General features: G+C 56.1%; 1 protein-coding gene across 1 annotated transcript; it reads left to right on the top strand.

The window, feature by feature from the left end:
* Positions 1 to 10,941: 10,941 nt before the first annotated feature.
* LOC307116129 (uncharacterized protein C19orf81) lies at positions 10,942 to 18,498 on the top strand (the record flags this gene model as incomplete). Its single annotated transcript, XM_079799805.1, has 5 exons — positions 10,942 to 11,008; positions 14,974 to 15,046; positions 15,151 to 15,271; positions 17,180 to 17,319; positions 18,303 to 18,498. The coding sequence occupies 5 exons, from the start codon at positions 10,942 to 10,944 to the stop codon at positions 18,496 to 18,498; spliced, it is 597 nt and encodes a 198-aa protein (XP_079655931.1).
* Between the last annotated feature and the right edge of the window lie 486 nt (positions 18,499 to 18,984).

The raw sequence follows: 18,984 nt of genomic DNA on the forward strand, positions 1-18,984 counted from the left end.
GGTGACCGGTGGGTCCTGCGCTTGGGACGGGCCGGCGAGGGTGCAGGTGAGGAACGAGATGGGGGAGAGAGTGGGTAAATGTGGAAAGAGAAAGAGAAAAGGCAGGTGGGCGAGGGGTCAGAGATCGGGGGCTGATGGGCAAGGGGTCAGAGATCGGGGGCTGATGGGCAAGGGGTCAGAGATCGGGGACTGATGGGCAAGGGGTCAGAGATCGGGGGCTGATGGACAAGGGGTCAGAGATCGGGGGCTGATGGACAAGGGGTCAGAGATCGGGGGCTGATGGACAAGGGGTCAGAGATCGGGGGCTGATGGACAAGGGGTCAGAGATCGGGGGCTGATGGGCGAGGGGTCGGAGATCGGGGGCTGATGGGCGAGGGGTCGGAGATCGGGGGCTGATGGGCGAGGGGTCGGAGATCGGGGGCTGATGGGCAAGGGGTCGGAGATCGGGGGCTGATGGGCAAGGGGTCGGAGATCGGGGGCTGATGGACGAGGGGTCGGAGATCGGGGGCTGATGGACGAGGGGTCAGAGATCGGGGGCTGATGGACAAGGGGACAGAGATCGGGGGCTGATGGGCGAGGGGTCAGAGATCGGGGGCTGATGGACGAGGGGTCAGAGATCGGGGGCTGATGGACGAGGGGTCGGAGATCGGGGGCTGATGGACAAGGGGACAGAGATCGGGGGCTGATGGACGAGGGGTCAGAGATCGGGGGCTGATGGGCAAGGGGTCGGAGATCGGGGGCTGATGGGCGAGGGGTCAGAGATCGGGGGCTGATGGATGAGGGGTCAGAGATCGGGGGCTGATGGACAAGGGGTCGGAGATTGGGGGCTGATGGACAAGGGGACAGAGATCGGGGGCTGATGGACGAGGGGTCAGAGATCGGGGGCTGATGGATGAGGGGTCAGAGATCGGGGGCTGATGGATGAGGGGTCAGAGATCGGGGGCTGATGGACAAGGGGTCGGAGATTGGGGGCTGATGGACAAGGGGTCAGAGATCGGGGGCTGATGGACGAGGGGTCAGAGATCGGGGGCTGATGGATGAGGGGTCAGAGATCGGGGCTGATGGACAAGGGGTCGGAGATTGGGGGCTGATGGGCGAGGGGTCAGAGATCGGGGGCTGATGGACAAGGGGTCAGAGATCGGGGGCTGATGGGCGAGGGGTCAGAGATCGGGGGCTGATGGACAAGGGGTCAGAGATCGGGGGCTGATGGATGAGGGGTCAGAGATCGGGGGCTGATGGACAAGGGGTCGGAGATTGGGGGCTGATGGACAAGGGGTCAGAGATCGGGGGCTGATGGACAAGGGGTCAGAGATCGGGGATGAATGGAGAAGGAAAAGGAAATTAGGGGCCGGTGGACGGGAGGACTGGAATTAGGGGTGGACAGGCAAGAAGACAGTAACAAGGGTTTGACAAACAAGGGACAGAGATGGATGTGAGTGGACAAGAAGCCAGAGAACAGGGACAAATGGACCAGGAGGGAGAGACTGGGAAGGCCACAAGGGGCAGAGATTAAGGATGCACAAATAAGGGGGTGAGCAAACAAGGAGACAAAGATCAGGGGTGCAGAGGTGAGCAGATAGGATTCAGGGTTAGTCATTCATTATTCGTACTTTCAACACATATTCATTGAGCACCAACTACACGCCAGGCACTATGCCAACTGCTGCAGATCCAGCCGGAATGAGCGAACCTCACGCATTCCCCAATTTCCTGGTGTCACAACCCACTGAGAGGTGACAGTGAGTAAACACATCCATAGACACATAAACAACACAACACTCGCAGAAAGACAGCGGCAGGATGTGCCACAGAGGAGCCAGGACGCAGGCGGTCATCGGGGAGGGGGCTGTCTGAGACCTGCAGGCTGGGATGGAGCTGGCCAGTGGGGCTGGAGTCGGGAAAAGCATTCAAAGTAGCAGGAACAGCATGAGCAGCCGCCCAGGGTGGGAAAGGGCTCGGCGTGTCCGGGGACGGAGAGGAGGCCAGATGGGAGTGGACAGAGGCAGGACTGAGAGAGAGGGATGCATGGAGGTAGGGAGGGAAGAGATGGCTCTGTGCGGTGGTGGCTGGGGAGGGACGGAGCTGCAGGATGCAGAGATAGGGACCAAGCCCAGGGAGGGGGAAATGAGGGGAAGGGAGACAGAGATCGCGGGTAAGGCAAACTGGGGCTCAGAAGAGAGGGACCGATGAATGGACAGACGGAAGTCAAGGACGGTGCCTTGGGGTGGACAGCTACAAAGATCAGCCGTGCAATGCACGCGAGTGTGAGAGATGGGCAGGCAGAGGGCAGTGACGAGGGCCAGGCAGGCTGTGGACAGCAGTAGCTCAGAGAGAAACAGCAGAAGGAGAAAGGATGGTGTGCAGAAATGAAGGAGAGACAGACAGATAATGGCCAGAGATCACAGACGGACAAAAGGATCCAGAGGAGGGCTGGGCAGACAGACATGGGTCCAGAAGGCAGGTTGGCGGGGGGAGCATGAATGAGAGGGGACGGGGAGAAAGAGGTGGATGTGGGGAGAGGGCACATAGCGACACATGGTTGGGAGCCAGACATCAGAGATGGACTGGAAGGAGCGTGCAGGGGAGACTGGGGACAGGGGATCTGGGCTCCCAGATGGACAGGTGTGGGGATTCTGCACAGGCCAGGGCTCGGAGCCAGGCATGGCCACACTCACCTGCGCTTATCCCTGCCGGCTCCTGGGTGGCAGCCGAGGCGGCGGGCGGCAGCCCATGGGGGTTGGAGGGCGGGCCAGGGACTGTGGACCCGTCCCCACGCGCGCCAGGTGGTGAGAGGAGGTGCCGGATCTGAGGGCCGTGGCCGGGAGAAGAAGCTTAGTCCGAGCCTCACATCTTGTCCTACTCTGGCCAGCTGCTGACCCCAGGGCACCCCGGAAGATCCAGCCACCCCCTCCCACCTCCGGGCCCCCACCGCTCGTTGAGCTTAGAGACTACAATTCCCGGCAGGCCTTGGGCTCGCACTGCAGCAACTTTATAGGCCTGACGCTGCAGGAGCTACTGGGAGTTGAAGTCCCTAATGCCTCTCCCGGCTGCAGAGGATGGGAATTTTTTTGCAGGTGGGGGGGTTAGGAGATGCTGGGGTCCCAAAGCACTGCAGGGGACAGGAATGAAGTCTGGGACCTAGGGTGGCCTCGGAGTCCTAAGTCCTTAGGGGCCGTGGAGTGGATAAACGATCCCCACGCCCAGGGGGTCGGCCGGAGAGGCTGGGGTACACCCAGGTGTGTCGGGACCCCCCACCTCCTTCCAGGGCCACCTGCCCCTCCCCCGGGGCAGCCAGCGAGCGCCGCAGCACTCCCACTCCCCCGCGGGAGATCGGCGCGCCTCTGCACCTACCCCGCCCCCACGAGCCCGGGCGGCCCCCAAAGATCGGGCTGGGGCGGGGGCTGTGGCCCGGGGGAGGGAGGAGCGGACTCACCGGAGCCGCGGCCGCCGCCGCAGCCCGCACGCCCGCCGCCCGCCGCGGTGCCCGCTCGGCTCCTCCCCCCGCTCCTGGCGCAGGTCCGCCGCTCCTCCCCGGCACCCCCCTTCTTCCCCTCCGAACCTGCGGCTTGAAAGCCGAAATCGCGCGGCTGCTGGGAGGAAGGAGGGAGAGTTCCCCGGGCCGAAGCGTCAGGGACCCAGGGCGCTTCCTTGGAGGATCCAGGGATCTGGCGTCATGACCTTCCGATCCCCCAGGACCCAGGGGTCCCAGCCCACAGCCCCTCTTCTCTCACACCGAGAAGTCCGGGGGCCCAGCCACCTCCTCTCCCAGGACCCAGGGCACGGAGCTCCCACCCACCTCCATTCTCACATCTAGGAATCCACCCCTCCCGCCCCTCCAACCCCGGGACCTGCGTCCCCGCCGCCGCCGCCGCCCCCTCCTCCGCAGGACCCGGGACCTCAGTCAGGGGAGCCCCGCGGGCCGCGGTGGGAGGGGAGGCGGGGCCGCAGCCCGCGTGGAGGTGCCAGCGGGCACCTGGGTTTGGATCCTGCCTGGGCTGGCTCCTGCCTTTGTCATCTCGCGCTTTGCTCTGGGCCCTAATCTCCTCACCCCCCCGCCCCCCCCCCCAAAAAAAATACGGACAATAGCCTGGCCGGTGTGGTTCAGTGGTTGAGCGTCGATCCATGAACCAGGAGGTCCTGGTTCGATTCCCGGTCAGGGCACATGCCCAGGTTGCAGCTCGATCCCCGGTTGGGAGAGCGGGGGCGTGCAGGAGGCCGCCGGTCAATGGTTCTCTCTCATCATTGATGTGTCTCTCTCTCTCTCCCTCTCCCTTCCTCTCTGAAATCAATAAAAATATATTTAAAATAAAATAAAATAAAAAATATGGACAATAAACCTGTTTCCAAAGGGATCCAGAGGTTTTAGGGGGAAAGTCAGTATTGGTAAAGCATGGACACCCAGTAGGTGCTTAATGAATATTTAATTCTTTTTTAATCCTCACCCGAGGATATTTTTTTCTATTGATTTTTAGAGAGAGTGGAAGGGAGGAAGGGGGGGGGGGGAGAGGGAAAAAAAAACACACATTGATGTGAGAGAGACATCCCAAACATGCCCCGACTGGGTGGGGAACCTGCAACCTGGGTAGGAGCCCTTGACCGGAATCGAACCTCCGACCTTTCCGTGTGCAGGGCGACGCTCTAACCATTGAACACACCGGCCAGGGCAATGGCTATTTCTTTTAAAGAAAATATATTTTATTGATTTTTTACAGAGAGGAAGAGAGAGGGATAGAGAGTTAGAAACATCGCTCAGCTGCCTCCTGCACGCCCCCTACTGGGGATGTGTCCACTACCAAGGTACATGCCCTTGACCGGAATCGAACCTGGGACCCTTGAGTCCGCAGGCCGACGCTCTATCCACTGAGCCAAACCAGTCAGGGCCGACTATTTCTTAAAATAAGCAAGAAATAGCCACTGATGTATTAATAGCAGTTAATGGTAATCCCCACTGACCCTGGGCTAAGTGCTATGAAAATGTTTTCTTTTAATGTGCAGTTTGTTTGTTTTTTAAAGAAAAAAATGTCCTTACTGATTTTAGGGAGAGAGGAAGAGAGAGAAACATGGGTCAGCTGTCCCCTGAGCGGGAACTGAACCATCAACCTCTGGGTGCACGGGAGGACGCTCCACCACTGAGCCCCAGCGGCCAGGACAAGTGTGCGGTTCTGTTATTCCCATTTCACAGAGGAGACAGCTGAGGCGCCTGGCGGTGAGCCCCTTGGAGAAGGTCCAGAGCTACATCGTCACAAACGTGTGCACGCAGGTCCAGGCTCCCGGGAGCCCACCCTCCCAGCCTGACCCTCGCACCCAGCACACAGGGCGCACAGGCAGCCCTGTTCCACCGGGAGAGACGCGCGGAGGGAAGTGTGCCATGACGCATGCGCTCAGAGACATGTGCGCAGGTGGGCTTGCCAGCTTCCCGGGGCGCGTTCCAGACACTCAGATTCCGAGGCGGCTGAGCGTTGAGAGGCGGCTGTAGTGCTCCGATCAGTGTGTGTGACTTTGGGTGCAAAGCACCAGAGTTCAAGTCCCAGCCCTGCTCTGCGTGACCTTGAGTGAATTGTATTCTCAGAGCCTCCATTTCCCTGTTTGTATGTGAGAAGCCATTTTTCTTTTTCCTTTTTTTAAATTGAGTTTTTAGAGAGAGGAAGGGAGAGGGAGGGAGAGAAACATCAATGTGAGAGAGAAACATTGGTCAGTTGCTTCCCATACCCACCCCAACTGGGGATCGAACCCACAACCCCGGCATGTGCCCTGACCAGGAATCTAATTGGCGACCTTTTGGTGCACACGATGACACTCAACCGACTCAGCAACTGGCCAGGGCGAATGAGGAAAAATTTAAAAAACCAAAATTCTATGTCATTAAGTTATTTTGAGGATTAAATTAAATGTATGCAAGGTGAAAAAATGCTTAATATTATTGTAATAATTAGTAATTACATGCATTTGCTTATGTATTCCCTTTAAATAGATAATTACTGATTTTTAGAGAAAGGAAGAGAGAAACTTCAATCGGATGCCTCCTCACACCCCCTACCGGGGATCCAGCCCACAACCCTGGCACGTGCCCCGACAGAGAATTGAACCAGCAACCTTTGGTAGATGGGAATGATGCCCAACCAACTGAGCCACCCGGCCAGGGCTGTGTGTGTACTCTGACCGCATTTACAAGGGAGGAAAGTGAGGCTCAGAGAGTGGAAGTGCCCTGCCCACGGTCACACAGCTGGGAAGTGTCAGAGTTGAGATCCAAAGCCACGCAGCTGGGAATCTAGAGCCCGCCTTTCAGTCACTCCCTTGCTTGCACCCAGGAAGTTTGAGGACCTTGCCTGTCACCACCTGGAGTGCAGGATGGCGTAGGGCACTGACCAGGGAGCCAGGAGACAGAGTCTTCTGCCTTCACTCAATTCAATCCATGCAGCCATTTGATAGACACTTACTGAGCACCTACTGTGTGCCAGGCACTGTTCTAGGCACCAGGGACTCAGTGGGGAACAAAGAAGACAAAACCCCCAGCCTTCGGACAGGGAACACGATGGAAAGCCCAGGTGCTGTGAGTGTGTTGACATTTGCACTGAGCTCCGAAGGGGGAGTAGCATGAGTCAGGTGAAGATGGCGGGGGGGGGGGGGGCGGGGGGGCAGCTATAGGGAGAAGGAACAGCCTGGGCAAGGCCTGGGGCAGGAGGGAGTTTGGCTCAGTGAGGGAGACTGCTGAGCACATAAGTTTCATGGGGGCAGCACTTAGATCTGTTTACTGCTGTGTCCCCACTGCCTGACACAGTGCCTGGCACACAGTAGGCACTCAAAAAATATTGGTTAGTTGAATGAATAAATGAATGAACAATTAGATAGATAAATAGAGGGATCAATGGATAGATGAGTGGATGATGGGTGGATGGATAGATGGTGGATGGATGGATGAGTGGATGATGGATGGATAGAAGGGTGTATAGATGGGTGGGTGGATGGATAGAAGGGTGTATGGATATGTGGGTGGATGGATAGAAGGATGATGTAAGGATAAATGGATGGATGAGTGGATGATGAAGGGATGGGTGGATGAGTGGATGGATGAGTAGATGTATGAGTGGATGGATGGGTGGGTGGATGGATAGAAGGATGATGTAAGGATAAATGGACGGATGAGTGGAGGATGGATGGTTGGATAGAAGGGTGGATGGATGGGTGGGTGGATGGATAGAAGGATGATGTAAAAATAAATGGATAGATGAGTAGATGATGAATGGATGGATGAGTGGATGGATGAGTGGATGATGGATGGTTGGATAGAAAGGTGGATGGATGGACAGATGGATAGGTGAGTGGATGATGAATGGATGAGTGGATGATGGTTGGATAGAAGAGTGGATGGATGAGTGGGTAGATGGAGAGAAGGATGATGTAAGGACAAATGGATGGATGAGTGGATGGTTGGATGGATGGATGGATGGACGCATGAATGCATGAGTGAATGAATGAGCTTGCACAAATACCTACAGATTCACACACAAATGTGTCTGGAAATGAATGCAGTCTCACACCCAGAGACAAGTACGTACTTCTCGGGGTGCCCCGTGGAGAGAACCAGCCCTGGGGAGAGAGGCAGGCCAGCTGTGGAGGAGGACACAGGGAGGCAAACCCTCTGACCAGCTGCTACCAGCCCGCCCCTCCCCCACGGCGCTGAGATAATTTCCGGAAGAGGAGGAAAATGCTGATTCAGGGATTTGTGTCCCAGGCTGCGTGCCACGCCAGGGAGTGGGACAGATCCGGCCTGAGAGAGAGAGGGGCGTGACAGAGGGAGGCAGGTGGGGCTAAGGCAGAGCAATAGACATGGAGAAACAGATGGAGAAATAGAGCAACAGAGACAAACATACACAGAGAGACAGACAGACAGACATGCAGAAAGGTACAGAGACAGACACAGAAAGATATAAACTAGAGACACATGAAACAGAAATTCAAATTCAGACACAGAGCGAGATAAGGCAGGCCTCCAAGGACAAACAGGTAGAGAGAGAGGAAGAAAAATAAAGGCACAGAGAGAAATGGAGACACACAGAGGGAAACAGAGAGAGGCAGACGAGAGAGAGAGAGAGAGAGAGAGAGAGAGAGAGAGAGAGAGAGAGAGAGAACCCCTCCAAGGAGGAGGAGAGAGAGAGCGCCAGAAGAGCCAGCTAATACTAGGTGCAGAGAGGAGAAGACATTTGCCCGAGGTTGCACAGCCTGGATGTGGCCCTCAGTGCCGGCCTGTTTGACTCCAGAGTCCAGGTTCTCGCCTTCACCCTGTGTTGCCTCAGGCGGACCAAAAGGGACAGGAAGATGGGGCTGTGGCTGCTGAGTGTGGGTCACAGCGACAGAGGGACATAGCCACTCGTGTATTCACTCAACAGACGCATTCTGCGCTTCCCTGAGCGGGTGATGCAGAGGAGGAGAGCCGGGAGGAGTTAGGAGCTGTTGGCCCGGCGGGGGAGGCTGACCCAGGGCAGATCCCTGAACAAGGCAGAGGCGTGGACCTTGTTCAGAAGTCTGGGACAGGAGCCGGTGAAGCACGCGCAGCGGGAGAGTACAGCAAACACGCCTGGGAGGAGGCTGCCGGCGGGAGGGAGCATTTGAGGTTCTGTGAAAGGAGGAGAGCCTTCGCTCCGGGAAAAGGAGGGTGGAGAGGGGCATTCCAGAAGGCACAGCGTGTGTGTGGGGCGTGGAGGCAGGAATGGCCTGGGAGGCACTCGCTAAATAAAAGAATTAATCAAAGGTGACTGGAAGCTGTTCGAAGGGGTGAGATGGGAGAGGAGCGTGGGACCAGATCAGGCAAATCTCAGATGCCTGGATGAGGGGCGGAAGTGTGGTCCAGGGATGCTGGGGAGCCACGGGGCGGCTTTGAGCAGGGGAGGGACAGGGTCAGCTCTGGGCGCAGAAAGAACCCGCCGGAACCCTGTGGGGGAAAGGAATGAGGATGGGAGCCCAAGAAGGAGGCTGGGGAGAGGGTCCAGGCAGGAGAGGTGGAGCCTGAGGGGGTGTCCTGGCTCCAGGAATGAGGAGGAGAGGAAGCAGGGTCAGGAGGCAGAAGGGATAGAGCCTGGGGGCTGGTGGGCTCTGTGGCTAGGTGTGCCTGTGGTCATGGGGTGAAAGGTGTTCCCTTCCTATAGGGATGGGCTTGAGGACAGAAATGGAGGTCAGCCTGATGGGGACCCAGACATGAAGAGGTGGCAGGGAGTCAGGGCCACAGAGGAACTGAGTCTGGAAATGAGTCTAGTGAAGTCCAGACTGTTTTCATTGCCAATGACACAAACCCAAATGACCTGAGCATAAGGGGGAGTTGATTGTGTGGGAGAGGGTTTCAGGCATGGCTGGATCCAGGTACCCCAGTCATCATCAGGAATCTGACTGTTGGCATCTTTGGTGTCTGCTTTCCTCTGGTCTTTGCTTTCAGGCAAGTTGTCTCACCATATGGCAATGTGATGGCCCCCCACAGCTCCAACCTAGACCCCAACCGGCTTGGCAATCTCAGGGGGAAAACAAAGATCCTCTTTAATAATGAGTTCAGCAGAAGTCCAAGAGTTGACTCTGTTTCCTTGATTGATTTTTTTTCTTTGTCTTTAAATGTTTTTATGGATTTCAGAGAGAGGAAGGGAGAGGAAGAGAGAGAAACATCAATGCTGAGAGAAACATCAATCAGCTGCCTCCTGCACGCCCCCTACTGGGGATCAAGCTGGCAACCCTGGCATGTGCCCTGACCAGGAATCAAACCGTGACCTCCTGGTTCATGGGTTGACGGGCTCCTTATTGGTTGCTAAGCTCACTCCTGAACAAGTCATGCAGAAGATGGAGGTGCTACCACCTAGGAAGCAGGGAGCTGATGCTTATCACGCAGGAATAATAGACAGTCAAGACAGAGACATCTGGGAGCGGAGAGGAGAGAGACAAGGACAGACACAGACTGGGAGGGCAGACAGAGGGAGTGAGAAAGTCCAGCCTTCTCTGGCACAGTTTCTGCCGAGCGTTTGGCAAATGCAAAGACAGGGATGCCTAATGGGCACCGATGCGGTTAGACCCCTTCCCTCCTTCACTTGGGGCCCAGGAGCCCCCGACCCTTCCCCTCCAGACCCAGGAGGCAGGCCCCGCCCCTTCCTGCCTCAGACCCAGGAGTGCGAGGCCCCAGCCCCGCCCCCGCCTTCTGTCGGTACCATGGCAACCAAGCCCCCAGCCCACCTTTCCCTCCCCCATCTAGAACCCAGTTTCCGTTTGAATCTTGCCTGTGTCTAACCAGTTCCTGCTTGAGACAGGGATGAACGGAGGGCAAGTGGGAACAGAAGGGGGATGACAGAGGGGAGCGGGGGGAGAGATGGAAAAGGGAGACGGGGGGAGAGATGGGGAGAGAGGCAAGGAGACCGGGAGAGGGAGAGGGGGTCAGAGAAAAGCAGGCAACTATGAATAGAGGGGAGGACGGGGTCGGGGGAGATGTTGGGGAAATTGATAAAGGAAGAGACTGGGGAGATGGAACCAGGAAGGGGGAGAGAAATGGGGAGGAAGGGGGCAGAGACATCAAGGGAAAGTATAGAGGAGAGATGGAGAGAGAGGTTAGGAGATATCAGGGAAACAAAATTGGGAGAGAGGGAGAGAGGGAGGGGAGCAGAGAGATGGGGGGAGAATGAGGAAGAGAGAGGGAGAGAGAGGGGGGAGAGAAGAGACTCCAGGAGACAGGGAGAGCTAGAGGAAGAAGCAGGAAAGTGGGAGAGAAGGACCTGGGGCCTACAGGGGCTCCCCGAGGTCAGGGGAACCAGGATCCCCATGTGGTCTCAGCCTGCCCGTTCTTCTGCTGTGGGTGTTCCCCGGAGGGTCAAAAAGGAAGAGGAGGCAGCAAAGACGAGAAGGAGCTGGGGTGGGTGGCCCAGTCAGAGCTCTTCTCCCCACCCTCCTGAGACACCCCCCACCCGCCTTCCCAGGATGCAGCAGGAGGTGGAGCCCCCGAGCTCCTCCACCCTGGGCACCCCCAGCACGCACAGGGAAGCAGGTATTCTAAGCCGCGTCTGTGTGTGTGTGTGTGTGTGTGTGTGGAGGTGGGGGGTAGCGTGGGAATTTTCTTCATGTATTGAGTGGTAGACTTGGCCTGCGGTGTGGCCTCCAGGGAGTCACTGGCCTTCCCAAGAGAGAGCCACCCAGACTCAGGTCGACCAGTACCTTTTGGACCTCACACTACATTTCCCATGAGCCTCTGCAGTTCCCTGGCCAATGTTCTGGACAGCGAACTACATTTCCCATGAGCCTCTGGGGCCCCAACTACTCTTCTGAGGCAATTATCTCCCTCAGAAGCCCTGCCCCATCCCTCACACTCTTCTTTTTTAATTAATTTTTAATTGATTTCAGAGAGGAATGGAAAGGGAGAGAGAGAGATAGAAACATTAAGGATGGGAGTCATTGATCGGTTGCCTCTTGCATGCCCTCTACTGGGGATTGAGCCCCTATCCCAGGCATGTGCCCTGACTGGGAATCCAACCCTGACCTCCTGGTTCATAGGTCAATGCTCAACCACTGAGCCACACCAGCTGGTCCTTCACACTCTTCTTGTCTTCCACACTGAGCTCAGCATCTTCCCCAAAAGCCACTCCTTCTCCCTGCTTCCCATCTTCTAATCACCCCATTGCCAACCTGATCACTGGGCTAGATCCCAGGTGCTGCCCCCATCCCCTCCCACAGCCATCAGTCCCCAGCCCCATCTTCCCACCATGCTCTCTGCCCCACCCCTGCCTCTGCATCCCACAGCCCCAGCTCAGCTCTTGTTCTCTTTCCTATGGAACTTTCCTCAGCCTGACTGCCCGGTCTCCAGTTTCTCCCCTCCAGCCATTGCCCACATGGCTCCAGAGGGGTCTTCCTGACACCAACGCGGATTCTGTCTCTCCCCTGCTCACAGCTCTCCCTCTTTCCTCATCACTCCAGGGACACTACTTGCGCACTCATTCATTGTCTCATTCAACATTTATTGAATAATGTATCTGTGTAAAAGTGCATTTGCCTAGCAGGTAATAGAAATGAGACTTAGTGTAGTGTAAAGAATAAGAAAGTCATTATCTCACCCATAATGAAGCCCCCAGGTGGGGTGGGTTTGGTTGAGTCAGCAGCTCAATGATGCCATGGGGAGCTCAGTGTCCATTTCCATGCTCTTTGGTCTGGGATAGAGTCCCTTTGCACACCAGGTAACCTCGTGGTCACAGGACGGCTGCCACAGTTCCAGGCATCACTTCCAGAGATCTTCATCTTCAGAACTCCCAAACGATCCCATATTTCCCTGATCAGCACCTGCTCACGCTTATCTCAATTGCTGGCAGAAGGAATGAAATTACCACAATTATTTAGTCAGCTCAACTCCAGCTACCCACCAGGTGAAAGAGTTTTTTAAAACCTATTCCTAATTGCACTTCAGATCCAATTTAACCTGAATCTCTAGGATTGGGGTCTTAGCATCTATCTAGTTTTTATTTTTAAATATATTTTTATTGGTTTTAGAGAGGAAGGGAGAGGGAGAGAGAGATAGACACATCAATGATGAGAAAGAATCATTGATCAGCTGCCTCCTGCATGCCCCCTACTGGGGATCAAGCCAGCAACCCAGGCATGTGCCCTTGACTGGAATCGAACCCGGGACCCTTCAGTTTGCAGGCCGATGCTCTATCCACTGAGCCAAACCAGCTAGGGCCTATCTAGTTTTTAAACGTTTACCAGGTAATTATGATGAACAGTGGGGTTGGAAGGCATTGGTTTAAATGTGATGGGATATCCCCGAGGGGACCGGAGATCAGTGAGCCTCCCCTGAGTTGCCTGGGTGAGGAATGGACTTTCCCCCTCAAAAGAGGGAAGAAGGATAGGAGTGGCTGACAAGGTCTCCTTCCTGGGTGTCGGCTATAAGCACCTACTCGGTGCCAGGTGCTATACTAGGCATAGCAAACGCCCTGCTTGCAAAACAGACTCCACGTCTCTGTCCTCTGTTCTTGTGTCTTTGAAGAACTCTATTTTTGGAGACCCCCACCTTCCATCATCTCTAACCTAGACTGACGGAGGCACTTACCTGATCAATATAATCTGTGTCTAGCTCCAGAAAAGCTGAATGGAATTGAGTTGACCAGTTGGCTGGTTTTGTCTATCAACACGTGCTCATTTTTAGTTTTGCTGTTTTCTTTGTGGTATTTTGGAACCAATAACGTTTTCAGCTCATCCGGCTGCAAACTTTGGCCTAGGGCAGTGGTGGGCAAACTCATTAGTCACCAGAGCCAAATATCAACAGTACAACGATTGACATTTCTTTTGAGAGCCAATTTTTTTAAACTTAAACTTCTTCTAACGCCACTTCTTCAAAATGGACTCGCCCAGGCCGTGGTATTTTGTGGAAGAGCCACACTCAAGGGGCCAAAGAGCCACATGTGGCTCGTGAGCCGCAGTTTGCCGACCACTGGCCTAGGGCATTAGCAAGCCCGTGGGTCCCAAGCATTTTGCCTGTAGAGCCTAATGAATGAAATGACGCAGCCCGTGCTCAGGCAGGGAGGGCAGACAGGAAACACAGCGTCTCACAAATAATTAATAACCCACCATGGCCGTAAGTGCTCCTGAATCTTGGGGCTGAAGAGGATTCTGGGAAGTTTCTGCCGATGACCATTTGTCTTTTGCTTAAAGACTAAGGTCCCGAGGCAGGAGGAGACAGGGAGAGTTCCAGTCACAGGAGTGTTTCTGGAGAGAGGGAGGTTTGAATTTATTGACTTGTAACGACGGAGACCATAACTCTTGCCACATCTGAGTAAGGGGGTGCCAGAGAGGACTCTATAGGAGCGGAGCTGCCTTAGGGGGCTTTGGGAGGGTTCGGGGAAGCCGGGCTCTGCTCTGGACCAGATGCTGGCAGGAAGTGGAGGCCAGGCCTGAGGCAAGAGGAGTGAATGGAGCTGACACTATGATTGGAAAAGCAGCAGCATCTGAGCCATGCGGGGGTTGTTGGGGCATCTTTGTTGTTTGGGCAGCGTTCACATCTTGTTGTGTTGAGATATGATCCTGGAGTGCTCTTCATTTTATCCTGGTCCATCAGGGTCACAGAGTGGCCTTGGCTGACGGTGGTGGTCTGTGAAACTATGTCAACCAGAGAGCAGCGGGGCCAGACTGGGATGCCAGGCCAGCTCCTGGCTGTCAGGAGCCGCATTCCCCTTTGTTCAGCTGCTGTAACAAAGAGACCCCAAACACAATGACATTAAGAAGACAGTTTAGAGCCCAGCTGGCGTGGCTCAGTGATTGAGCATTGACCTATGAACCAGGAAGTCACAGTTTGATTCCTGGTCAGGGCACATGCCCAGGTTGCAGGCTCAATTCCCAGGAGGGGGGCATGTAGGAGGCAGCCGATTGATGTTTCTCTCTCATCGATGTTTCTATCTCTATCCCTCTCCCTTCCTCTCTCTCTAAAAAAATCAATAAAAATAACATATTTCAAAGTGAAAGCTATTGTGGATTTCATGGGTGATGGGAAGGGAAAAAAAAGAGAGTGTATTTCTCTCTTGTGTAATGGGGAGCAGGTGTTCCAGATCGGTGGGACATCTCACCCCATAAGGTGACTCAGGGACCCAGGTTCCCTCTGTATTGTGGCTCCCCCATCTTTAGTGTGGTTGAAGCGGGCTTATGGCCACATCCACATCCTGAACAATCTTCTTTTAAACAAAGGACTCCGAAGATGCACCCTCACTCCCTCTAACACCGTGGGTGAGATCTTGGTCACATGGCCACGCCTAGGTGCAAGGGAGGCTGGTAACGGTTGCCTCTAGCTGGGCACCACGTGCAGGTAGAACTTTAGGACTGTAGAGGAAGAGGGACATGTGAGGCAACTAGCAGCTGGCCATAAAGGACCAGTGAGCCGACCATGGGGTTGTCTAGAAGGGCCCGTCAAGTTCCAGTCAGGAGGCCTAATTACATGTGAGGAGCGCGCAGGGCAGCTGGGTTCTCTGTCTCCAGGGGCCCTCCTCGTGGACCTCGAGACCTCGGAAGAGACCCAGGCTTGGAGCCTGTGCAGGCCCAACAAATCCTCGTGAGTAGCCCCTGGCCCCATGATTTCTGACTTCAGCTCCCTGGAGTGCAATGACAGCGACCCCGGCCTTGGAGCTCCTTGCTGCCCATTGGCTCTCTCCCCAGGAAGCAGTACCTGCGCCAGGTCGTAGCAGAATACGAAACGCTGGACCGAGAGCTCCCGTGCATCCGGAAGTTCCTCATGCCACCCACTGCCCAGCCCCTCTGCCTGTGCATGGAGACCTCGGTGAGTGGCCCCTCGCCCTGCGGCCCTGGGTGGGGTGGTGGAAGGGGCACAGGCACAGAGCCAGGCTCTGGGCTTACCAGCTGCGGGCTTGGCACCAGCACGGGTTGCTGAAAATTGATTGTGAATTTGTCAAAGGGTCAATTGGCAAATGTATCACTGCTGATCCCAGAGGGGCAGGGGGAGGGGGAGAACGAGGGGCAGAGAAGGACAGAGAGGGGGGAGACTGAGGACAAAGGGTATCTGCTAGCCCAGTGGTCGGCAAACTCATTAGTCAACAGAGCCAAATATCAACAGGACAACGATTGACATTTCTTTTGAGAGCCAAATTTTTTAAACTTAAACTTCTTCTAACGCCACTTCTTCAAAATAGACTCGCCCAGGCCGTGGTATTTTGTGGAAGAGCCACACTCAAGGGGCCAAAGAGCCGCATGTGGCTTGCGAGCCGCAGTTTGCCGACCACTGTTAGTCCATCTACTCTGAAATTCTGTAAAGTTTACAGATATAGCAATCACCTACGAAAAAGCTCACGTTTTTAATAGATCCCGTGAACTGGTGATTTAGTGTACAAATCCTTTGGCAGTCCCTGACTCAGTCAGAGGAGATAACTGTCAGGGTCTCACTCGGGCAGGAGCTAAGCGAGAAGACTGGGCATTAGTGGACATTTACATTGCAGGCGCCACTCAGAGGCCCTCCCTCAGCGATCTGGGTGACTTCACCCCAACACAAGGACGGCTGTCCTCACTTTAGGAACAAATCTCCATCCCATTGTTTCTCTTCTTTATGGCTTTGAATGTGGGACCTCCTTCCTTCCCACTGCCCCCAAAGCTTGCCTTCCTGGAGGAGACCAATTTTATGACTTCATTTTAGTGCCTCTAAAATTTTATATGCTATGACGATGGCATTACGTTCGACATGGTACTGTCATGCTGAAAATGTGATAATGATTAATGTGTGCTTCTGAACATTAAGTAGACTCACAGGAAGTTAAACTCCCTATGACCCTTAGTTTTTGACAACTGAACATCTAATCCTGCGGTCACCAACCTTTTGGACCTCACGGACCACCAGTGGTCCGCGGACCACCGTTGGTGACTGCTGATCTAATCTATATATATAAAAGCCTAAGTGACCAAATGACTGGTTGACCAGTCGCTATGACATGCACTGACCACCAGGGGGCAGACACTCAACGCAGGAGCTGCCCTCTGGTGGTCAGTGCACTCCCACAGCTGGAGCGCCACTAAGCTGACCGATGGGCGCCAGACGCTGCCCAGCTCCTATCTCCGGCAGCACTACTGAGTGGAGCAGTGGGCCTGGATGAGCAGGAGCAGGCAGAGAGAGCCCCATGGGGCTAGAGCTCTCCCCTGGCCGCCTGCTGCTTTATGCACTACTATGGGGATTGGGCCAAAACCGGCAGTCTGACATCCCCCCAGGGGTCCCGGATTGCAAGAGGGCACAGGCCAGGCTGAGGGACCCCACTGGTGCACAAATCTGTGCACTGGGCCTCTGGTATGAATATAAGAGGGAAAGTGTGTGACTTAAATCTTTGCGAAAATCTTCAAGAGCTGCTGAAAGCTTGCCATCCAGTGCAGGCTGCTGGAAGGTTTTCAGTCGATTGGTCAAGTGGGCCCCATTGGTGACTTCTGACCAATCAGTTGGTGAGAATTGATATTTTGGAGCATGACCTTGAATGACAGTAGATTCTTTTCTACCTGGGAGATGCCTGTCCTCCCCGCTCTGACGAGAGAGGGATGGCACCCTTTGATCAGGTGTGATCCTTGCCCCTGGAATGCCACCTGGGACTCTGGCAAGTTCTGCAAGTGGGGTTGGGGGGTGCGGGGGGGGGGACTTCTGAACCCGAAATGTACCCGGTGTCACCGGCTGAGGCTCGCTCTCTGACTCCCCCAGCCTGAGCAGGACCTTACCCACCTAGAGGTGCTGGAGGCGCTGGAGGCCGAACTACCTGGGGCCATGGAGAGTGGCGGCGTGAGCAGCATCCGCTTTGAGAACATGAACGTCATCTGTGGGACCGCGGGGCGCAGGAACCGGTGAGCCCACGGTGGGCCTGGGGCCTGGGGCCTGGAGCGACCGGTAAAGGTGGAGGGGTGGAGAGGCAGGGCAGGGCCCAGGGAGCTGGAGGAGCAGATCCTGGGGGACTTGAGGAGATGGGCGGGGCTTGGAGGGGTGGGGGCGGAGTCCAAGGGGCTGGGGGCGGGCCCGGGAAGTTAAGGTGGGGGAGGGCGGGGCCTGGAGCATCTGAGAAGAACAAAGTTTATGTAAGGCGAGATGATGAAGAATTTGAGTGGGAACCGGGAAGGAAGCCAAGAGTGATGAGCGCGGTGAAGGGGCAGGGCCAGGTGAGATCAGAGAGAGGGCGGGAGCTGAAGTGAAGGGACTTTGAATCGCTCAGGTGATGGCCATGACAGGCCAGACCGAGGCGTGGGGGCGGGGCCTGGACTGAGCGCAGTGCAAGGGCGGGGCCTGGACTGAGCGCATTGCAGGGGCGGGACCTGGACTGAGCGCAGTGAAGGGGCGGGGCCTGGACTGAGCGCAGTGAAGGGGCGGGGCCTGGACTGAGCGCAGTGAAGGGGCGGGGCCTGGGCTGAGCGCAGTGCAGGGGCGGGGCCCAGAGTGATTGGCGTGTAGCTGGGGGCGGGTCCAGGAGGGACAGATGGAAGCACAGGCCTGAGAGCCACCCTGAAAGGCGGGGCTTGGACGGAGGAGGGGGCGGGGTCTAGAACCGCCGGGTGAAGGTCTGGCCAGGGAGCGGCGGTTTGAAAGCGAAGCGCCTCCACCGACCGCGCTTAGAGGACGAAACCAGGCTGAGAGGGAGGACGGGGCCTAGAATGACCCAGTGAGGGTCGAAGGGCAGGGCTGGGGAGGGGTTTCGGGACGGGGGACTGGTTGAGGAACCGGAATGGGTAAACGAACCTGGCAGGGACATTGCGACAACCAACGGCGGGGCTGGGAGCACCAGCGATCACCCAGCCGTCTCCACCCCTGCCCTTCTCCTCCCGGCCCGGCTCCTCAGGTGGCTCATCACCGTCTCGGACTTCCAGACCCGCTCGCGCCTGCTGCGCACCGGGCTCAGCCTCCGCGGGTCGGCGCACCCGCTTCTGCGCCACGACGAACTGCTGCTGAGCGATTACCGCCTGCACCTCCGCCGCTCCCTGGTCCGACGGCGCATGCTCGAGGCTCTGGGGGCGGATCCGACCGAGGAAGACTGACAAGTGGGGGGCGGACTCTGGCCGCGCTAGCGCACCGCCTGGCCGGTTCAGGCTATTCACCCGGACACCCCCCACCCCGAGGAAAGGGGGCGTGTCCTCCCCAGGAAGGAGGCGGGGCCGGCTCGAGGGGGTGGATACTGTGAGTTTAATTATAAAGAATGACCTGGTACAAAAGCCATTTCTCTCTGCAAAATCTTGGTGGGTAGCCAGGGGAGATGATGGGGGGAAGGGTCGAACCCCCATAATAGAATCCCGCCTTCCTAGTCTTCCCCCCGTCCCTGCAAACGGACGCCTGGGTCCCAGCTCCTTGAGGGATGAACTGAGGCCGCGTCCCGACCCCACGCTCGGCGAGAAGCAGACGTCCAGACCCGCCCCCCCTCTTCTTCCTCTTCCCACCCCCCTTGGAAGACAGTTCTCCGGGCTTTTATTTCAGGTTTTGTTTTTTTCTGGATTTTTTTTGTGTGTTCTAGGGTGTTTTTTTTTTGT

This window comes from Cnephaeus nilssonii (genome assembly GCF_951640355.1).
Source record: "Cnephaeus nilssonii genome assembly, chromosome: 20".
Lineage (NCBI taxonomy): Eukaryota > Metazoa > Chordata > Mammalia > Chiroptera > Vespertilionidae > Cnephaeus > Cnephaeus nilssonii.